Source organism: Astyanax mexicanus, chromosome 13 (assembly GCF_023375975.1).
Source record: "Astyanax mexicanus isolate ESR-SI-001 chromosome 13, AstMex3_surface, whole genome shotgun sequence".
Classification (NCBI taxonomy): Eukaryota; Metazoa; Chordata; class Actinopteri; order Characiformes; family Acestrorhamphidae; genus Astyanax; species Astyanax mexicanus.
In genome coordinates, this window is record NC_064420.1 from 6,903,432 (window position 1) to 6,920,588 (window position 17,157).

A 17,157-nucleotide genomic window follows, 5' to 3' on the forward strand; every position below is an offset into this window, starting at 1 on the left:
ATACACATAAGAGTAGCGAGGTTGACAGAACACCTGATGACTCGGCTCGCCGAAGTGGGCGTATCCGTGTGGGCGTATCTGTGACTTTTTTTAATTCAAATGAAGCAACAGGTGGAGTCAATCATAAGTTTAAGATTTTTAATTCAACCTCACTGTGATCTATAGTTCTATAAATAAATTTTTAGCTTCTCCTTCGTGGTTGAAAGGCAGCTGTTCTGTGTGTGTGAGAGGCTCGTATGTGCCTCTCTCACACACAGCTGAACATTTTACTTGACTAACTATCTTTATCTTTGACAGTGTTGTGTAAACTAAGATTTTTTAAAATGATGTTTAATTTCATGATGTCTCTTAATTTAAAACTTCTTAATTACTTCTTAAAAACTTTTAGACTCTTTGGCCCGTTTTTCTGCGCTAGAAATGTGCACCTTCTCCGCTTTTAGACTCTTTGCCCTGTTTTTATGCGCTAGAAATGCGCACCTTCTCCGCTTTTAGACTCTTTGGCCCGTTTTTCTGCGCTAGAAATGTGCACCTTCTCCGCTTTTAGACTCTTTTGCCCTGTTTTTCTGGGCTAGAAATGCGCACTCTCTCCGCTTTTAGACTCTTTTGCCCTGTTTTTCTGCGCTAGAAATGCGCACCCTCTCCGCTTTTAGACTCTTTGCCCTGTTTTTCTGCGCTAGAAATGCGCACCCTCTCTGACTCTTTGGCCCGTTTCTGACACCTAGCGTTCAAACATTGAATCTCACATTATAAAAACCTGCTTAACAGCGGGCCAACTTTCATTCTATTTCTAAAATACCTCGCGGGCCGCTCCAAAAAAGGAAACGGGCCGCAGTTTGGACACCCCTGGTGTAGAGGAAGAACTTGACTGGCCTGCACAGAGTCCTGACCTCAAACCAAAAGAACAAATTTGGGATAAAAGAGAGCGGAGGTCGTGAGTCAAGCCTTTCCAATATTAGTGTCTAACCTCACAAATTAACTTCTGTACAAATGGTCAAATATTTCCATAAATACACTCCTAAACCTTGTCGAAAGCCTTCCCACAAGAGTTGAAGCTGTTATAACTGTAAAGGGTGGGCCAACACCATATTAAACTCTATGTTCCTCAAATTCATATGCGTTTAAAGTGACACGATTGAAAACTTTTGGCAATAGAGTCAAATCAGAGAAAGACAGCACACACGCCTCCAACCACAACCTATTATTGTGAGATGAGTCCGAACGCAGTGTACAGCATCAGTCACTCAGCATTAAACCCAGCTTAGAGACTTCAGCCCTCCACCTGAGAAGAACCGCAGCCCAGCTCAGCCATAATTACAGCCTCCGCTGAGCCTTTAGCAAAGATCTAAGCTGCTGCCACCACATCAGAGATGATCAGGCAGAACACAGAGAACAGAGAGAGCAGTACCATCAACTCATTAGCCTCTCACACACTGAAAACACACTGCCCTACACACACTTTACTATCTTATGAGAATGCAGAAAATATATTTATTCTAAAACTAAACAGACTAAATGTACAGTATATATATATAATATAACAAATGGATCAACCTCGGTTCAGACCTAGGTCCGAACTTAAGCACCATACCAACCACCTGGGATACCACAGCAACTGCCTAACAACCCTGTTGCTCACTATGCTACACTAGAGTACACATCCACCCACCAAACACCTTAAAACCACTTAGCAACCACTTGGGATACCAAACCAACCACCTAGATAACCTAGAAATAGATCATTATTACCCCAGCTTATTAAATTAGAGAAATTATTATTATATTTAATGTTGTACCCTTTATATTTAAAGTTTCCCATTTATTAAAACATATGCTTTATGCATTGAGACAGTACATATACAAATATATGCCCTCCTACAGTATTGGAACAGTGAGGTCAATCCCATTATTTCTGCTGTAAACCAAACACTTTTTGTATCATAAGTCCACATTTCAGCTTTAATTTCCAGGTATTTCCATCTGGATCTGGTTCAGAATATGAACTCTGTCTGTGTAATTAGAGGAGTAACCAACATGAAAACCAGAGAGCTATAAGTCTATGGGTGAAAAACAAGCCACTGTGAAGCTGAGAGAAGATGGAAAAATCAATCAGAACCATAAGAGCACAAATATTGGACAGAGCCAAAACAACTGTTTGGTATGTCCAAAAGAAAAAAGTCGTCACTGGTGTACTAAACAACGGGTTATGAACAGGTAGACCAAGGAAAACCACAGCAGTTAATGCCTGTGTATTAATTATGGACCGATGCGACAAAGATTAACCTTTACCAATGTGATGGAAAGGCTAAAGTTAAGAGAAATAAAGGATCTGCTCATGATCCCAAACATACCAACTCATCTGTAAAACACAGTGGAGGTAGTGCCATGGCTTAAGCACGGCTTATTTGTTTGCGAGTTTAAAGAAAGATTAAACCAAACTGATTTGGAGATTCTTGCTCAAGTTTATCTGTTCCAATACTTTTGCTCACAAGAAAAATGGGTGAGTTCAGACAGAAGGTGCTATCTTCTGAACTGTGCATCAGATCCAGATTTAAATACCTCGGGAAAAAAAAGAAATGTTGAATTTGTAGGAGGTTGGGATGGAAATTTAGGGCTAGTTAGGTAAAAAATGATTTATGATTTTTTGTAGCAGCCTCCTAAGGGGGAGCTGAAAGTTTGACTGTGGTTCGAATGTGTGTAATAGGGTTCTCAGACCACACACACACACACACAAACACAAACTCCAGTCCTTTTTGTTTTTTAAGTGCTGTGCTGTGATTGCAGTGGGACCGCCTGAGCGCTGCTCATCACCTCCATGCAGCATTGGGACGCTGGTGAAAGTCTGGAGTAATGTTCTCTTTCCAGGATTAGCTTTAGCTCCCATAAGCCAATAAGACTTTTATACTTTTATTAGTACAGTAATTAATAATATATTTTTTGTTACTGTTTAGCTTGGAAATCTTACACAATGATACATTCACTCTTGATTGCTTAAAAAAGCATTTATAAACTGTGCGTTCTGTGTAGCTTACATGCTTAGGAAATAATTAAGTAAATAAAAAAAGGAACAATTGTCTTCTATTTCTGTCATTAAAAAATAAACTGTAAATCCAGAATCGTGAACTGAATCAAATCATGAAAAGACTGCAGCATTACACCACTACTGAACACTTTTCCTACACAGGTAAAAGATCTGAATGGAGGCTTCAGAAAGATGCGCACACACACACAGTTTAGACTTGCCAAATGTCTCATTAGTGAGCTCATCAGTTATGCGTATGCTGGCACACAAACGCACACACACTCACACTCACACACACACCTTAGCAGAAAGAATGCAGCGTCAATAATTTATTGAGTGACAAACCTGAACCAACAGAAAAACATGTCAAACTGGAGCCAAATGGCCGCGAGCCCACAGCCTATAGCCCAGCGAGCAGCGATTACGCTGACAGCCCCGTCTGCTGCCAACCAGACCTTCAACAGCTCTGCCTTATTTACTCACACTTACGCACCAGAGAGAGAGAGAGAGAGAGAGAGAGGAGTAAAGAGTGTCAGATAATCAGTCTGAGTCTGATATTTCCTCTGTTGTACAGGGTAATGTTTTTTGTTTCTGATGTTCTTTGAAGATAGAGTTTGTATTTGTAGCAGAGGTGCACAAAATATTGAGCTAATGAAATTATGCAAAATAAAAGGTGCAAAGATGACATTTCATTAAATGACACCCAGCAGAATGGAAGAATGGAGAGAGGCACTCTTTGTTTACTGGGGGAGGGGTAACATAAATTTACCTTAACTCGCCAAACCACTTTCATTAATTCTGGGCTTTGTTAGAATTTCTACAATTTTTATTGTAGCAGTTTTTAAATGAGTTTTTTTTTGGTTTGAAAATCTAAAAGAAAAATATATATTTAGCTTATGAAATTAAGACAAATAAACTAATGTAATAAAAACATTCTGTATTTGGACGTTTACTTCAGTTTTCCAGGCAGGAAGCAGGATGTGGAGGCCTGGTCTATTCATCATTATTTATTTTTACCTCATTTCTAGCCCCAAGTTCCCATCCCAACTTTATTTGTACTGTGTTTTTGGGTCTGAAATGCAGATTATAAATGAAATGAAGTTGAGCAGATAAAACATGAAATATCTTCAGGTTCATACCATCTGCAATCAGGTTGTAGATAAAAGCATCAGCAGCACTAATGGGTATTTTGTGTCTGGGTAGGTAGATAGTGCGTTCATTTCCAGGTGGAGAGGAAGTGATTGTAACAATAATGCAGTGTGTGTGTGTAAAACAGAGTAAGAGAGGGAGAGAGAGAGAGAGAGAGAGGCAGAGCATGGTAGTAATGGAGGTGTACCTGTAGCTGCTGTCCGGGTTGGGGGGTTCTCCTGCACATCTGGCCGGCACATCTGTCTGTTCATATGGTTCTGTTCACAGGAATGTGTGACGTTTGCTTTTCCCGCCTCTCCAACAGGACCGCCCCCCTCCCCCGCTCGCCCCTCCTCACCCCCTGCACTGGCCCGTCTGGTGATTCCAGCAGTCCAGGGTGGGGGCGGAGCCTGCAAGAGTAGTGGTGGGTGGGTGGCTGTGGGGATGCAGTGAGGAAGGTCGGTCTCCTCGTCCTCAGGGATGGGGTTGTACCAGATTTCTCCCTCGTCGTCGGCGTCGTTCTCCTCCACCGGGTCGATGAGGAGCGGGGACGGGGTGTCCGGAGACGAGACGGAGACGGTGACGTGAGGCATGTTCGCGTGGTTTAGGTGGTCGTCGTCCGGTGTACGAGGCGCGGGGACGTTGTCCGGGTGATGTGGGGGGTGGGGGGAGCTCTGGTGCAACCAGTTGCGCTTCTTGGAGACGGTGATGGAGTTGAGAGGAGCGGCACGAGGGTCGGACTCGTGGCATGAGGCACTGCAGCTGGACATCAGAGCTAATAGTGAGAAAGAGAGAGAGAGAGAGAGAGATTAGAAAAAATATACAATAAACATAATTAAATATCAAATACATTAGAAAAAAAGCATCCAATTAAACCCAGAGGTTCCCAGTCCTGGTCCTTCTGTATCCTCCGCTTTAGCACACCTGGTTAAATTGATTGACAAATCTAACTAAGATATTAATATAAAATATACAGATTTTATCACACTAATAACAAAAATGGTTACTATATTTTTAATTGTTTCAGTCTATTCTGAATGTATTTAAATATATGCATTCATTTGTAAAATGAAAAAATGTTCACTTTTAAAAATACAAAACTTTTAAAAATAGCAAAACTACCTCTACCATGTTTGAAAGATTTTTTTCTATCTCCATTGTACACAAACTCATGAATCAAACACTTAATAAATAAATAGATTTTAGGGTGAATCTGGATAAATTATATTTTATTACTTTCAAACTTCAGTTTTATACTTGTTTTAGTATTTACTGCAAGAAAACTGTTTAACTGTTTATACTGTAGTCCTGGCATTATTCCAGAAGCCAGTGAATTCTCTCAACATCACCACCGTCATTTTTTTTTCAGATATGTGTAGACTTTAATTGTGACTTGTACCTAGAAACCTCGAGCATTTTACAGTTTCCCTGAAATTGGAGAGCTGCAGAGGCTCTTACATGGTTTAAAGAAAAAATCGTAGATGCAGTACATTGGTCAACACCAGGGGGGGTAACGTGATATATCGTATCATTTCCATAACTGTCGCAAATTAAATGAATAGGGATGAACCTGTGATGAAGAAAATTAGGAGTTAAATTCTGTAAACTGACACCAATAAATCCATAATTCCTGGTAATTAAACTCAGGTTCCAATCCAATTTTTCCCATTTTCTCCCCAATTTACACGGCCAATTACCCAACCCACTCATTAGGACTCCCCCTATCACTAGTGAAGCCCAACACACCAGGAGGGTGAAGACTAACACATGCTTCTTCCGATACATGTGAAGCCGGCCACAGCTTCTTCTTTTTTTTGAGCTGCTGCTGACACAGCATTGCCGAGCAGCATCACAGTGCGCTTGGAGGAAAGCACAGCGACTCGGTTCCTATACACTAGCTCACAGACGCCCTGTGCTGTGAACATCACCCTAGGAGTGATGTGGGGAGGGGAGAGAGCGCCATCTACCCACCCGGAGGGAGCAGGGCCAATTTTGCTCCCTCAGAGTGCCGGCAGCTTGATGGCAAAGCTGCATGAGCTGGGGTTCGAACCTGCGACCTCCTGCTTAAGTAGAGAGCTTCATTTAATGAGATTCCATGGCCACCAAACGCCATGCAGGCGAAAAGATACTTCTGGGAATATAATCTATTGAGTATCGCAGGATCACAATACCGCCATATTATCATTATCATGGGCAATAGAGAGAGAGAGAGAGAGAGAGAGAGAGAGAGAGAGAGAGAGAGAGAAACACTACAGGACACGGCCTCGTGGATTTTCCGTCAAAGCGCCGCCGAGCTCCGGTCCTGCTGCGACACGCTCCGCAGACGAGTGTAAATATTGTTTTGATATATGTTCGCTCTCGCTCTCGTTAATGACACGTTCCTCTTTCCTGAAGGAAACACGGTCTCACGCGAGCGAGAGACTCGGCGGCCACTAAATTACACACTCGCTAAATATTTTCACTTCTGCAGAGCCGAGCGCGGCCGGCGGGGGCTGGAGGAGGGAGCGGGGCTGGAGGGGTCATTACAGAGGCTCAGAGGATCAGCAGCACTGGAATGAAGCTCGCTCACTCACTCACTCCGCCTCGTCAGTATCATTACTGAACCAGCGGCTTACAAAAACACGACTCACATGCTCTTACTCTCACACAGGGAGGAGCAGGCCGGCCTCACTGCGGTGCTGAGGTGCTGCAGCATCACACGAACACAAGAGCAGCTCAATCATATTCACATGCACTCAACAATCTGCCAAATTTAATAATGCTCAACAACTTTTGACTATTTAGGTACGTGACTAATCTGTAGATTATTTTCAGTTATTAGTTTAATAGTCAGTTTTTTTTTTCTGCCATCCAAATATTTGTATGATTACTGTGTGTATGGCTCATGTTCCTCAAAACAATAGGGATTTAAATGCTTTAGATGTTTAAATATAAAATGTTCTAATATATAGGGAGTAAATATACAATATTTTGTGAGCAGCACTTACCTACAGCTTCATATTACAGTCCGTGTACCATCAACATCATTCTGAACATGATATTTATATATGAAATAATAATAAAATAATATATGTTAGAAAATGAGGCATGAAAATAATTTTGATAAAAACTATGACTTATTTAATATCAACTACAATCATTCAATATCTTCTAAGAATTATCCTGGAGCTACTATGAATTGTCCAATATCCACTGTGACTTTTTACATTTACTGTTATTAATTCATTATCTACTACTTTAATTATTCAATATCTAATACAAATTAATCAGTACACATTTTAAACCAGGGGTGTCCAAACTTTTTTTGTTGGGGGCCAGAAGGAGAAATATATTTGAAGTCACGGGCCACACTCTGTAATAAAACAAATAATGAAATATACCACTTTAAACAATACATTTTCCTGATTACTTTTGGACACCACTGTTTTAAACCATCCTGTATCTACTATTATTAGCTGTTCAGTGTATAATATAAACTGTGCAGTATCCACTGTGAGTTAGTCCAGATTAAGGATGATCTGTATCTATGTCAATTATAAACATTTGTGGATTCCAAATTCTCATTGTCGACTAATCGCTACACAAATAACTATGGACAGAAACAGAATGGGAAAAGGGTAATGGGCTCAATTACACAGTGTAAAATCAACTTGGCATGCGTCCAAACACAAAAGATAATCCATTTCCTCAGAAAATAGCAGTGCTTTCCACGTTTAAATGACATTCAAATGTTCTGAACATTTTTATAGCATTTAAACCTCATGTTTAGCTGTTTTTGTTATTTTGAACTAATAGAAAAAATCTAGAAACAGAAATCGTACCCACAGCAAGCATAAATGTAAAGGGAATGGCAGAAATAATCGTTGACTAATCGACTAATCAGAGAAATAATCGGCAGATTAGTCAATTACCAAAATAATCATTAGTTGCAGCCCTAGTATTTATGCTGTGTCCAATTTACCTCAGATGTAGGAGCTGGGAATGACATCACTGTGTTCAGATATCAGCTATTATTATTAGCATTGACTTAGGTTATCATTGTTAGCAATAGTAATGCTAGTAAATAGTGTATTATGCAGTAATTTGCATATCCAACAGCTGTTTATCACGTCCACAGATAGAAGTTGAACAGTACTGTGTGTAGGACTGATTTAATGAGTCACTAAGGCTCAATCCCATTTCACCCCTTGGACCTACCAATTAACCATTCTTCTTGGAACAGAGTTAGAAGGGGAAGGGTTGAAATCCTCCCACCTTAGGAATTGGGACAACACTTCAGCCACCCGATACATCATCAGGAGCGCTAAAGTTCAGCAACCTAGCTGCTGCTGGTTAACTAGTTACCTTTAGGGCTTTATCGTATGTCTTCAGAATTGTCCATTCCTTAATCCCTCCGTGATGGAGAGCTGAAATTAGCCTTGATTAGCTTTTATTTTGTTTTATTTTTCTGTTCCGCCTTAAATGCTGCAGCCCCTGCCATCTGTTGCATCGTTTAAGGTGGAACAGGAAAATTCGCTAGCTAGCTAGCTACTGAGACAAACTACTAGCGATCTTTTTAATGCTTGTTATAAAGAATTCAGCCATAAAACATTGAATTTACACATTAAACTATGGTCATATAGTGCTATTTGTCACTTTTAATAAGAAAAATCTTATATTTTTGGGTTTGTTTGATCGCTTGTTCCGCCATCTTACCAGTAATTCTCATACGAAGTGTGCCAGCCTAACAAGAATCAGGACACCCCTACCCCTTGGCGTGCTGGTGGTAGGTCTAAAAGGGTAGGGCCAGGAGGTGAAATGGGATTGGACCCAATAGATAGAAATTATAAACTGTATAGCACTACTGTCACTGCTCACTGTTGGCGAGGCTCTTTCATCATTGCCAGTAGGAAATAAGACCTGTAGGAGCATTCCAGTAAAAATATGCTACTTGGAACTTCCAAGATTTGGAAATTCCCACATCCAAGCTCAAATGGAATGCTGCATTACTTTATAAAACAATCCACTTTCCTTAATTTCCTTAATACCTTCCACAAACTGTTCAAAATCTACTATACTTTGTGTCCACTGTGACTATTTTATTTATTTATTTTTATTGATTTATTAATTAAATTATTCAGAATCCACTATAGATCATTTATTTTTATCTGCTATAAATTATACCACAGCTGATCTCAAACAGGCCACAACACAACAGCCCTTCCTCCCTCCAGTTCAGAGCCTCCAATTTCCCCTTTGAGTTCTAGTTCCTTCATGTGGGTTCAAATACAGAGAGAACCGATCAGATCAAACCCTCCGCAGAACCCAACGCATTCATTCTCCACCACCGCTGAACACTGGAGCAGAACTGCAGCTAATAAAACTCTATATCCACACAGAGTTCAGAGCACAGCAGCTGCACTTCCACTTTCCCTGTGTGTGTGTGTGTGCGTGTGTTGTGCTGCATGCCGCTGTCGTTCTTCTTTTAAAGGGTCTTTCATAACTCCGGGAGCATGCACACACACGCAGGGAATTCCAGACCACAGAGACACACATGCGAACACACACACATACACAAACCCAGACACAGGTCTACAGTTCCAGGGGGCACGCCTGGGGGGAGAGGCTGTAAATCTGGACTCAAATACTTCATGAATACAGAATCAGAGTTCCTGAAAAAAAAAAGCATCTTCAGGGCTAAGAGAAAATTGTCAGCACACATTAATCCTCTGATACTGATTTATAACACTGTTTCTGTCTGTTACTGATAATACCTTCACACAAGCATGGCTGTCATTAATCTATTATCGGTTATTCACTATTCTCTAAAGATTTATTTTATTAAGAATGGTTCAGTAACTGCAATCAATGTATTAGTTATAATCTACTATATATTATACAGTATCTACTAGTGCTGTACAATATGACGATAAATATCGTGGAGACGATAGAAATGTATTGGCATTAGGGTTGGGCTTCTATCATGGTTTTCTTTTTTTATTGGGGATCTTGGACCGATTGTATTTTAGGCTCCAGGAAATGTTTTTTAATACTATATTTATTTTATATAAAGCTATGGTATGATAATCACATATAGCTAAGTAACCAAGTATTATTGTTAACGAAAACGAACGAAATAACGAAAACTGAAAGTGAAAGTTCTCCTTAACTGAAACTAATAAATACGGTAAATAAAAGAAAAGACTAAAATAAATTGAAATTACAGATTGAATACCCTAATTTTCGTGTTTGTTAATTTATTTATAATTTATTTATATAAATGTGGTATATATCATGATATATATCGATATCGTGATATATGATTTTTCCCATTTATCGCCCAGCACTAGTGTCTACTATAAATAAGAGCTGGGCGATTAATCGATTTTATCGATTAATTTGAATTTACAGTTAAGGAAGATGTGTTTTTACGAAAATCGATTTTCTCTGAGTTTTCATTTTCACCACCGACGCTCCCCTGAGCTTAGCCCCGCCCCTCTCTCCCGCGCGCAGCCCCGCCCCTCTCTCCCGCTTACCTCGTCCACAGTGTCTCCCTATTTGTAAAAAGCTATTCAACAATTTGTCTATAATATGTTTGAAAATAAAGAAAACTTAAGAAAGCTAAAAAAAAAAAAAAAAATAACAAAAAACTGCTCTTATAGTAACATTTAACAACACAGCAAAAAACTGATTTATGTAATTTATGTAAAAATAAAGTTATTTTGAAAAGTGACTGCCTATTTAAAAAGCAAAAGAAATTGTTCATTTGCTGAAGTTTATTTGTATCCTTTCTAACATATTTAGAGTGTTTTTACTCACTTTTTTCTCTCTTACAATGTTAATCCTTTACAGGTTCAAAAAGATGTATTATGCAAATTAGGCAATGAAGTCATTTAGCGACTTCTAGGAGATTTTAGTAAGGGGAAAAACCTAATTTTTTTTTTTTTAAATCGAAGATTTTTTTTTGAGCCATATCGCCCAGCTCTACTATAAAATATTAAGTATATATATATATATATATATATATATATATATATATATATATATATATATATATATATATACACTATACATAATTGTATTGAATAAACTTACAGTGGCTAAATAATAAAGTACTTAGTATTCTCTAACATATTTAGTATCTACTATAAATGACTGAATTAGTAGTAAAGGGAAGCTGGAAATGCAGCTGCTGCAGTGTGCAACTGACACCAGACAAGTGACTAAGTATCATATTAAGAGTCACAAGGACAAGATCAGTGTGTGTGTATGTATCACACTCACAGACTCACACTCCAGACTATTAATCACACAGGGTTAAGGAAAATAGAAATACGATAAGTAGCGCTTACATGTAGGCCTGTCATGATTATTACATTATCAACTTATCTACGTACAGTGAAATGGACATTACTTTAATAATATTTGATAATGGTAATATCATCAGTAGTGTTTATCTGTGTATTTGTTCACATATACAGAACAGTGAACAGTCTTTTAGCCAGTCATGCATTAATGACCAATGCTTCAATAATTGTGACTCCATAAACACAGTATGTTGGGTACCACTTTAAAATAAGACTACCTTTATAAAGGGTTTACAATTAGTTTATTAATGGTTACTAATTAGGTTGTAAATGCCTTAAATATCAGTAATAATCAGTTATAACACATACACAGAAAGGGCAACAATGACCTGTTGTTTGCTAAATAGTGAACCCACAGCCATCTATAATGTTGCCTTTCCTAATTATGTGTTATAACTGATAAATCATTTTTTAAAGAACTTACAAACTAATTAGTCACCATTAATAAACTAGTTGTAAACCATTTATAAACTATTTATAAAGATAGTCTTATTTTAATGTTGTACCAAATGTTGTTGTCTTTAAAATGCTATAAATGCTTTGTTAAGCTATTATTATTATGTCAGTGGCATTTTATGCTCCTAAAATGACAATACTATTGTTTACAGCAATAATTTCTGGGACAATATCAATCTTAACAAAAATCGTTTAATTTTTGCTAAAGTAGCAAAAATGAGTGGGAACTAGAAGCATAAAGCAATTAGCATTAGGGGTGGGCGATATGGCCCTAACTTAGTTTCATGATATTTTGTGTTTTTTTCCGCGATAACGATACTTGACGATATGAAAAAACACTGATTTTAAAAAAACTACTGCAACAAAATGAAATTTTGACATTTTATTATCGCATACAATATAATATGGCACACCCCTAACTGAGATTTTTATAATATTTGTAACAGACTTCAATGATCCAGAATGTCATGATGATAACTAAGAGTAGGTGATATGGCACCATATTTCAGGGTATAATATCATTCACAATATTCAAAAACGTTGGCGATATTATTGCATATGATACGATATGGCACCCCCCTAATTAGCATAATACTTTTTTTCCTATATTTTTATATATAAGTTTTATGAACATTTCAGATTCCACCAAAACGCCCACAACACACCTGCCACCTGTACCCAGGGCTATTTTGATTAAAACAGAGATACATAGTTTCTGTCTATACTCAATAACGAAGCGGCAGGCAGACCAATAGGCATTTTTCACCATAAATCACACACTGACACTGACACACACACACACACTCACTCACTCTCCAGGTGTGTTGCTCTAAACTGAGAGACTCAGCACTCAAACATCACAGTGAATACTTCATTAAAATCAGGCTAATCATACAGCTTTAGCATTGTGAGTCATTTTGTACGTGCGTTCTGCCCTTGGTGGAAGTCATATCTCTACTGTGGGTTCAGTCTACAGAGATAAACCAGCACAGGACGTGTTTATGTACCCAGTTTATCAGGCTGATATGTGAACACTAATGCATTAAGTGTATTACAGCACAGGTTCTTAATCAAGGAGAGTGAAATTTAGTCACACATCTTTGTATGTTGGTCAGTTGCTGTGTTGTATACCTGAACATCGAGGCATTGAGTCATCCTTTTCACTGATAATATCGGCAACATTTATGAATATCGTGAACGATATTATACCCTGAAATATCGTGCCTTAACACTCACCCCTAATTATCACATCAGGGTCCAAATTTTTTGCACATTTCTCATTTACAATTAAATATCTACTAGAGACTAGAGATTATATCTGTCCAGTGTTATTTATTTTACTTTAATCCTGGATATATGGAGATATCTGGAGTGCATTATTATTAGTATCATGACATTCTGGATCATTTGGACTTCTGGATTTCTGTTAGAAATCTACTAAAATTCTTGAATTCTTTTTTATATCTCAGTTAGGGGTGGGCTTTATCATATCGTATACAATAAGAAAATGTAAGTTTTGTTTTGTTGCAGTAGTGTATTTTTTTTTTTTGTCATACCGCCAAGAGTATCGTTATCGCGATAATACCATGAAATATCGTGATATTATTTCAGGGCCATATCGCCCCCCTCCCCTAAAACAGAGCAACTCATTCACTGCTCTCCTCAACTCTTTTAGCTGCTAACCACATGAAGCGCTAGCTTTTGGGCATCCAGAGGTGAGTATTATCGGCCTGTAGCCTGCTGCTAACCCCAGCTAGCATTGCTGGAGCAGCATTAGCATTAGCCATTAACCACAGTTCTAGCTCTTTTGCTGTCCAGTATGGGTATATTGAACTGTAGTCTGCGTGTTTACTGTGTTAAAACTAAAACAAGCTATGGGGGACGAATCGCTAGCTAATATCGCCCTGACTTACCAGAACACACAGGGTTCCTCAGTGTATTGCTGTTGGGCGCCATTAGCCGCTAACTGCTAGCGGATAGGCTAGTGGCCTTATAATATGATGCGCCTTAATAGTGCAAAAAATACAGTATGTGCACAATGGGTGCATCCCTTATCCTTTGTTCACCATCAGTTTGTAGTCTTGCCCACCAAGGTTTTGTGTAATGGTTGACAGATTTGCTGCAGTGTTGTAGGCCATAAGAGCAAGTTACAGATGTATTTACTGTAAAGAGCCTGTCAGAAAGGAAACAGGACTATTTTAGTCAGTACTTATAGTCAGGAATTATAACCTGCATTAAGCAATGGTTGCTCATACTGAGTGACTAATAAAACAGTTGAAGAATTGCTTACTGGCAGTTGTGCTACTTTTTTGAAATATAACCTAAATTTCCAAGGGAAGGTAGGCCTGTTGGGCAAGACTACACACTTATGGTGAGTTTGGGGTAGTAGGGCAATGACCATTATGCAACTAAAGACAGCAGGAGCCAACAAGAATATGTACTTCTTGTGTGATTGATGCGCTAAAAAATGTTAAAAGTGATGGGAGGGGGATTGTGAAATATTTTAAAAACTCTAAATACGGATTTGAAAAAGTGAAAAAAGTCAAGGTCAATAACTGAACACACACTGCATGACCAGGCATTCTGTAGGTAACCCGAGGCTATCCGGAAGCAGTAATCCCAGCTGACCTGAACCAGCGCCTAATCGCTCTTTTCTCATCGTCCAACTGTAGTCTGGCATTAAGTAACCAAAACACAAACACAGTCTACAACAGCGCCGGCATTCCAAATATTCCTCCCACAGTTTCATGTTTCCTCGGAGCAGGAATGCATCTGAGAGCAGGACGGGGGGCCAAGCATCCCATCAGCCCGCGCTCTCAGAGCACTGACCCTGGATCAGCACCAGCAGCACAGCAGTATTCAGTGATTCAGTAAAGAGTAAAAGCTCGGAGAAGCTGCTCTAAACTAATGCATGAGCAGCAGGAGTGTCTGTACCCAGCTGTGTTTCAGACTCACACACACACACAGAGATAGACTTGTCACGATAACAGTTTTTTTGCGAACGATATGTTGTCCCAGGAATTATTGCGATAAATGATATTGTTAAGACCATTAAATGGCACTAATATAATAATAACATATAACAAAAGAATTATAACCTTTTAAAGACAGTAAAACCGGGGCGAACTGTGCGGCCCCGGTCTGTCCCAGCTGGCCCGCATTGTACTGGCATAAAGTGCAAACACAATGGACGATATCACGATTATTAAATGATTAAGGTCATGTCCATTTATTGAACGATAAATCGATAATGTAATTATTGTGACAGGCCTACATACAGAGCAACATTGCCAACATTTATAGCACAACTCTTAATTTTGGTACATAATCACGCACTGATAGAGCTGAGTGATATGCTAAAACTAATATAACACATTATTTAAAGACGCATTATTTGTGACTGTATTCCATCTTAAGGATTAACATTACTCAGTAATAACATGGAAAACAGTGCAAGACTGTAAATAGCCCCTTAACTCCCTGCTACAACAATGCAGGTTCTCCCTTATTAATGCTTAGCTGTAGAATGCTTTAAATGCTGTAAATGCTTTGTTTTTAAACAGGTTTTAGTCTAAAACCATCCAAAAACTTATCAGGCATGAGGCAGGAGCTGTTCGTTTTTCCACACAGGCCTACTCTGACATTTCAATATGTAAAAACTTTGCTTCCGTGATTGGAGAAAAACAAATTGTTTAAATTTATTTAGAACTTGCTGTTACAAATAAATATTTTTTATTCTAAATTTATTTATAGGTGCAAAATAAAATAAACAGTTTTTTTTTAAAGATGTCAAACTGGGCAATATGATAAAAAAAAAAATTCTATCACGATACACACGATTGCAATTCAAGTGCCTTAAAACACTTCAAAAACTATAATTCAAACACTGTAAAGTGATTTTTATACAACTTGTCCTGTCCGGCATCCAGTTAAACTGAACTGAACCCCTTGTATTGAAAATTGCAATTAATATCCTTGATATGTTAAAAATAGTGTTGATACAATAAGAACATATATCACGATACAATAAACTATCACCACATCACCCAGCTCTGAAATCCTTAAACTCTTAAACTATGCAGACTTCTTGTTCTATTCCCCAACACTGTGGAAAGTTTAATTGTTTCTCTAGAACAGAGTACTTTACCCCCCTAATTACTCTGTTAGCCTTTTATGTACTTAATTAAACATATTTATATAAATGTAGGAAATGTAAATTAAACACTGCTTAGTTTTACAGAAATCAGTTAGCCACATACGAACTTTTCCAAGCCATACATAAAGTCTGTGTGTTAAAGTCTTAACAGTTGTCCCCTCAAAAACAAACAGCTCCCTCACCACACTCAGATCTGTTTCCACACACTAAGCGCTTTGAGAAACTTTGGCATTTTCTCTGAACACCAAAGCGGACCACAGCTTTCCGCTGGCCCTGCGCTCTGATATAATTATAGAAAAGTATGACCCACTGGACCCCCCCCAGTCCCTAACTCACACCATTACAGCAGCACACGGCCTACACACACAATCCTGATCTGCAGGAACATGAACCTAAAGCAGCTGGATGCTCTTTGTCTTTATGAAACGAGCCCCACTCTCACTCACTACTCTACCCTGCCAGCGTTATCAGGAGAACTCCTCTGTTTGTGAACGACAGAATCCGCCGTCTGTAATACACTCGGACAAATTAGCCGTCTAATCAGATAAGGCTTGACGGATTATGCGGTGAACACAAAGCTCGGTTGGGTTTATAGGTACAAGATGTGCTTCAGAGATGCTCAAATCGTTTCCGGACCATTCTTCTCTTTCATTTCTAAGATTTAGCAGGACATAGAGTCCACAGCAAAGCAGATAACGGTAATCTGCCCTCTGATTCCAATCAATGTACTCTCCTGTCGTTTCCCACACTTCCACCAGCACTGCTGAGCCAGCAGGACAGGATTTAGAAAACTGGGAAACTGAGAAACTCTGATACTGACATGAAAAAATAAAAATCACACATTTTAAAATGCATTTTAACATTTGCTTCATTTCACACCACCAGTAAAGGTTCAGCCGCTACCTGTCACCACAGTGTTGAGTACTGAAGAGAGTATTAGTAACATGGTGTTAATGTGTGCTAGTGTGAACCCTCCACCAACGTGCAGCTAGCTACATTCGCGCTGTTACATGAGCCTTCATTAGTGAGGAAGAGGAGAGAAAACGACCCGC

At 38.8% G+C, this 17,157-nt stretch overlaps 1 protein-coding gene across 1 annotated transcript in view; it reads right to left on the bottom strand.

The window, feature by feature from the left end:
- The window catches only part of syde2 (synapse defective 1, Rho GTPase, homolog 2 (C. elegans)), a 62,893-nt gene that overhangs the window by 42,555 nt on the left and 3,181 nt on the right, over positions 1-17,157 (bottom strand). Inside the window, exon 2 of the mRNA XM_015602265.3 lies at positions 4,356-4,922. Within this exon, the coding sequence (XP_015457751.3) occupies positions 4,356-4,922 (567 nt within the window). The remainder of the gene's footprint in view (positions 1-4,355; positions 4,923-17,157) is intronic.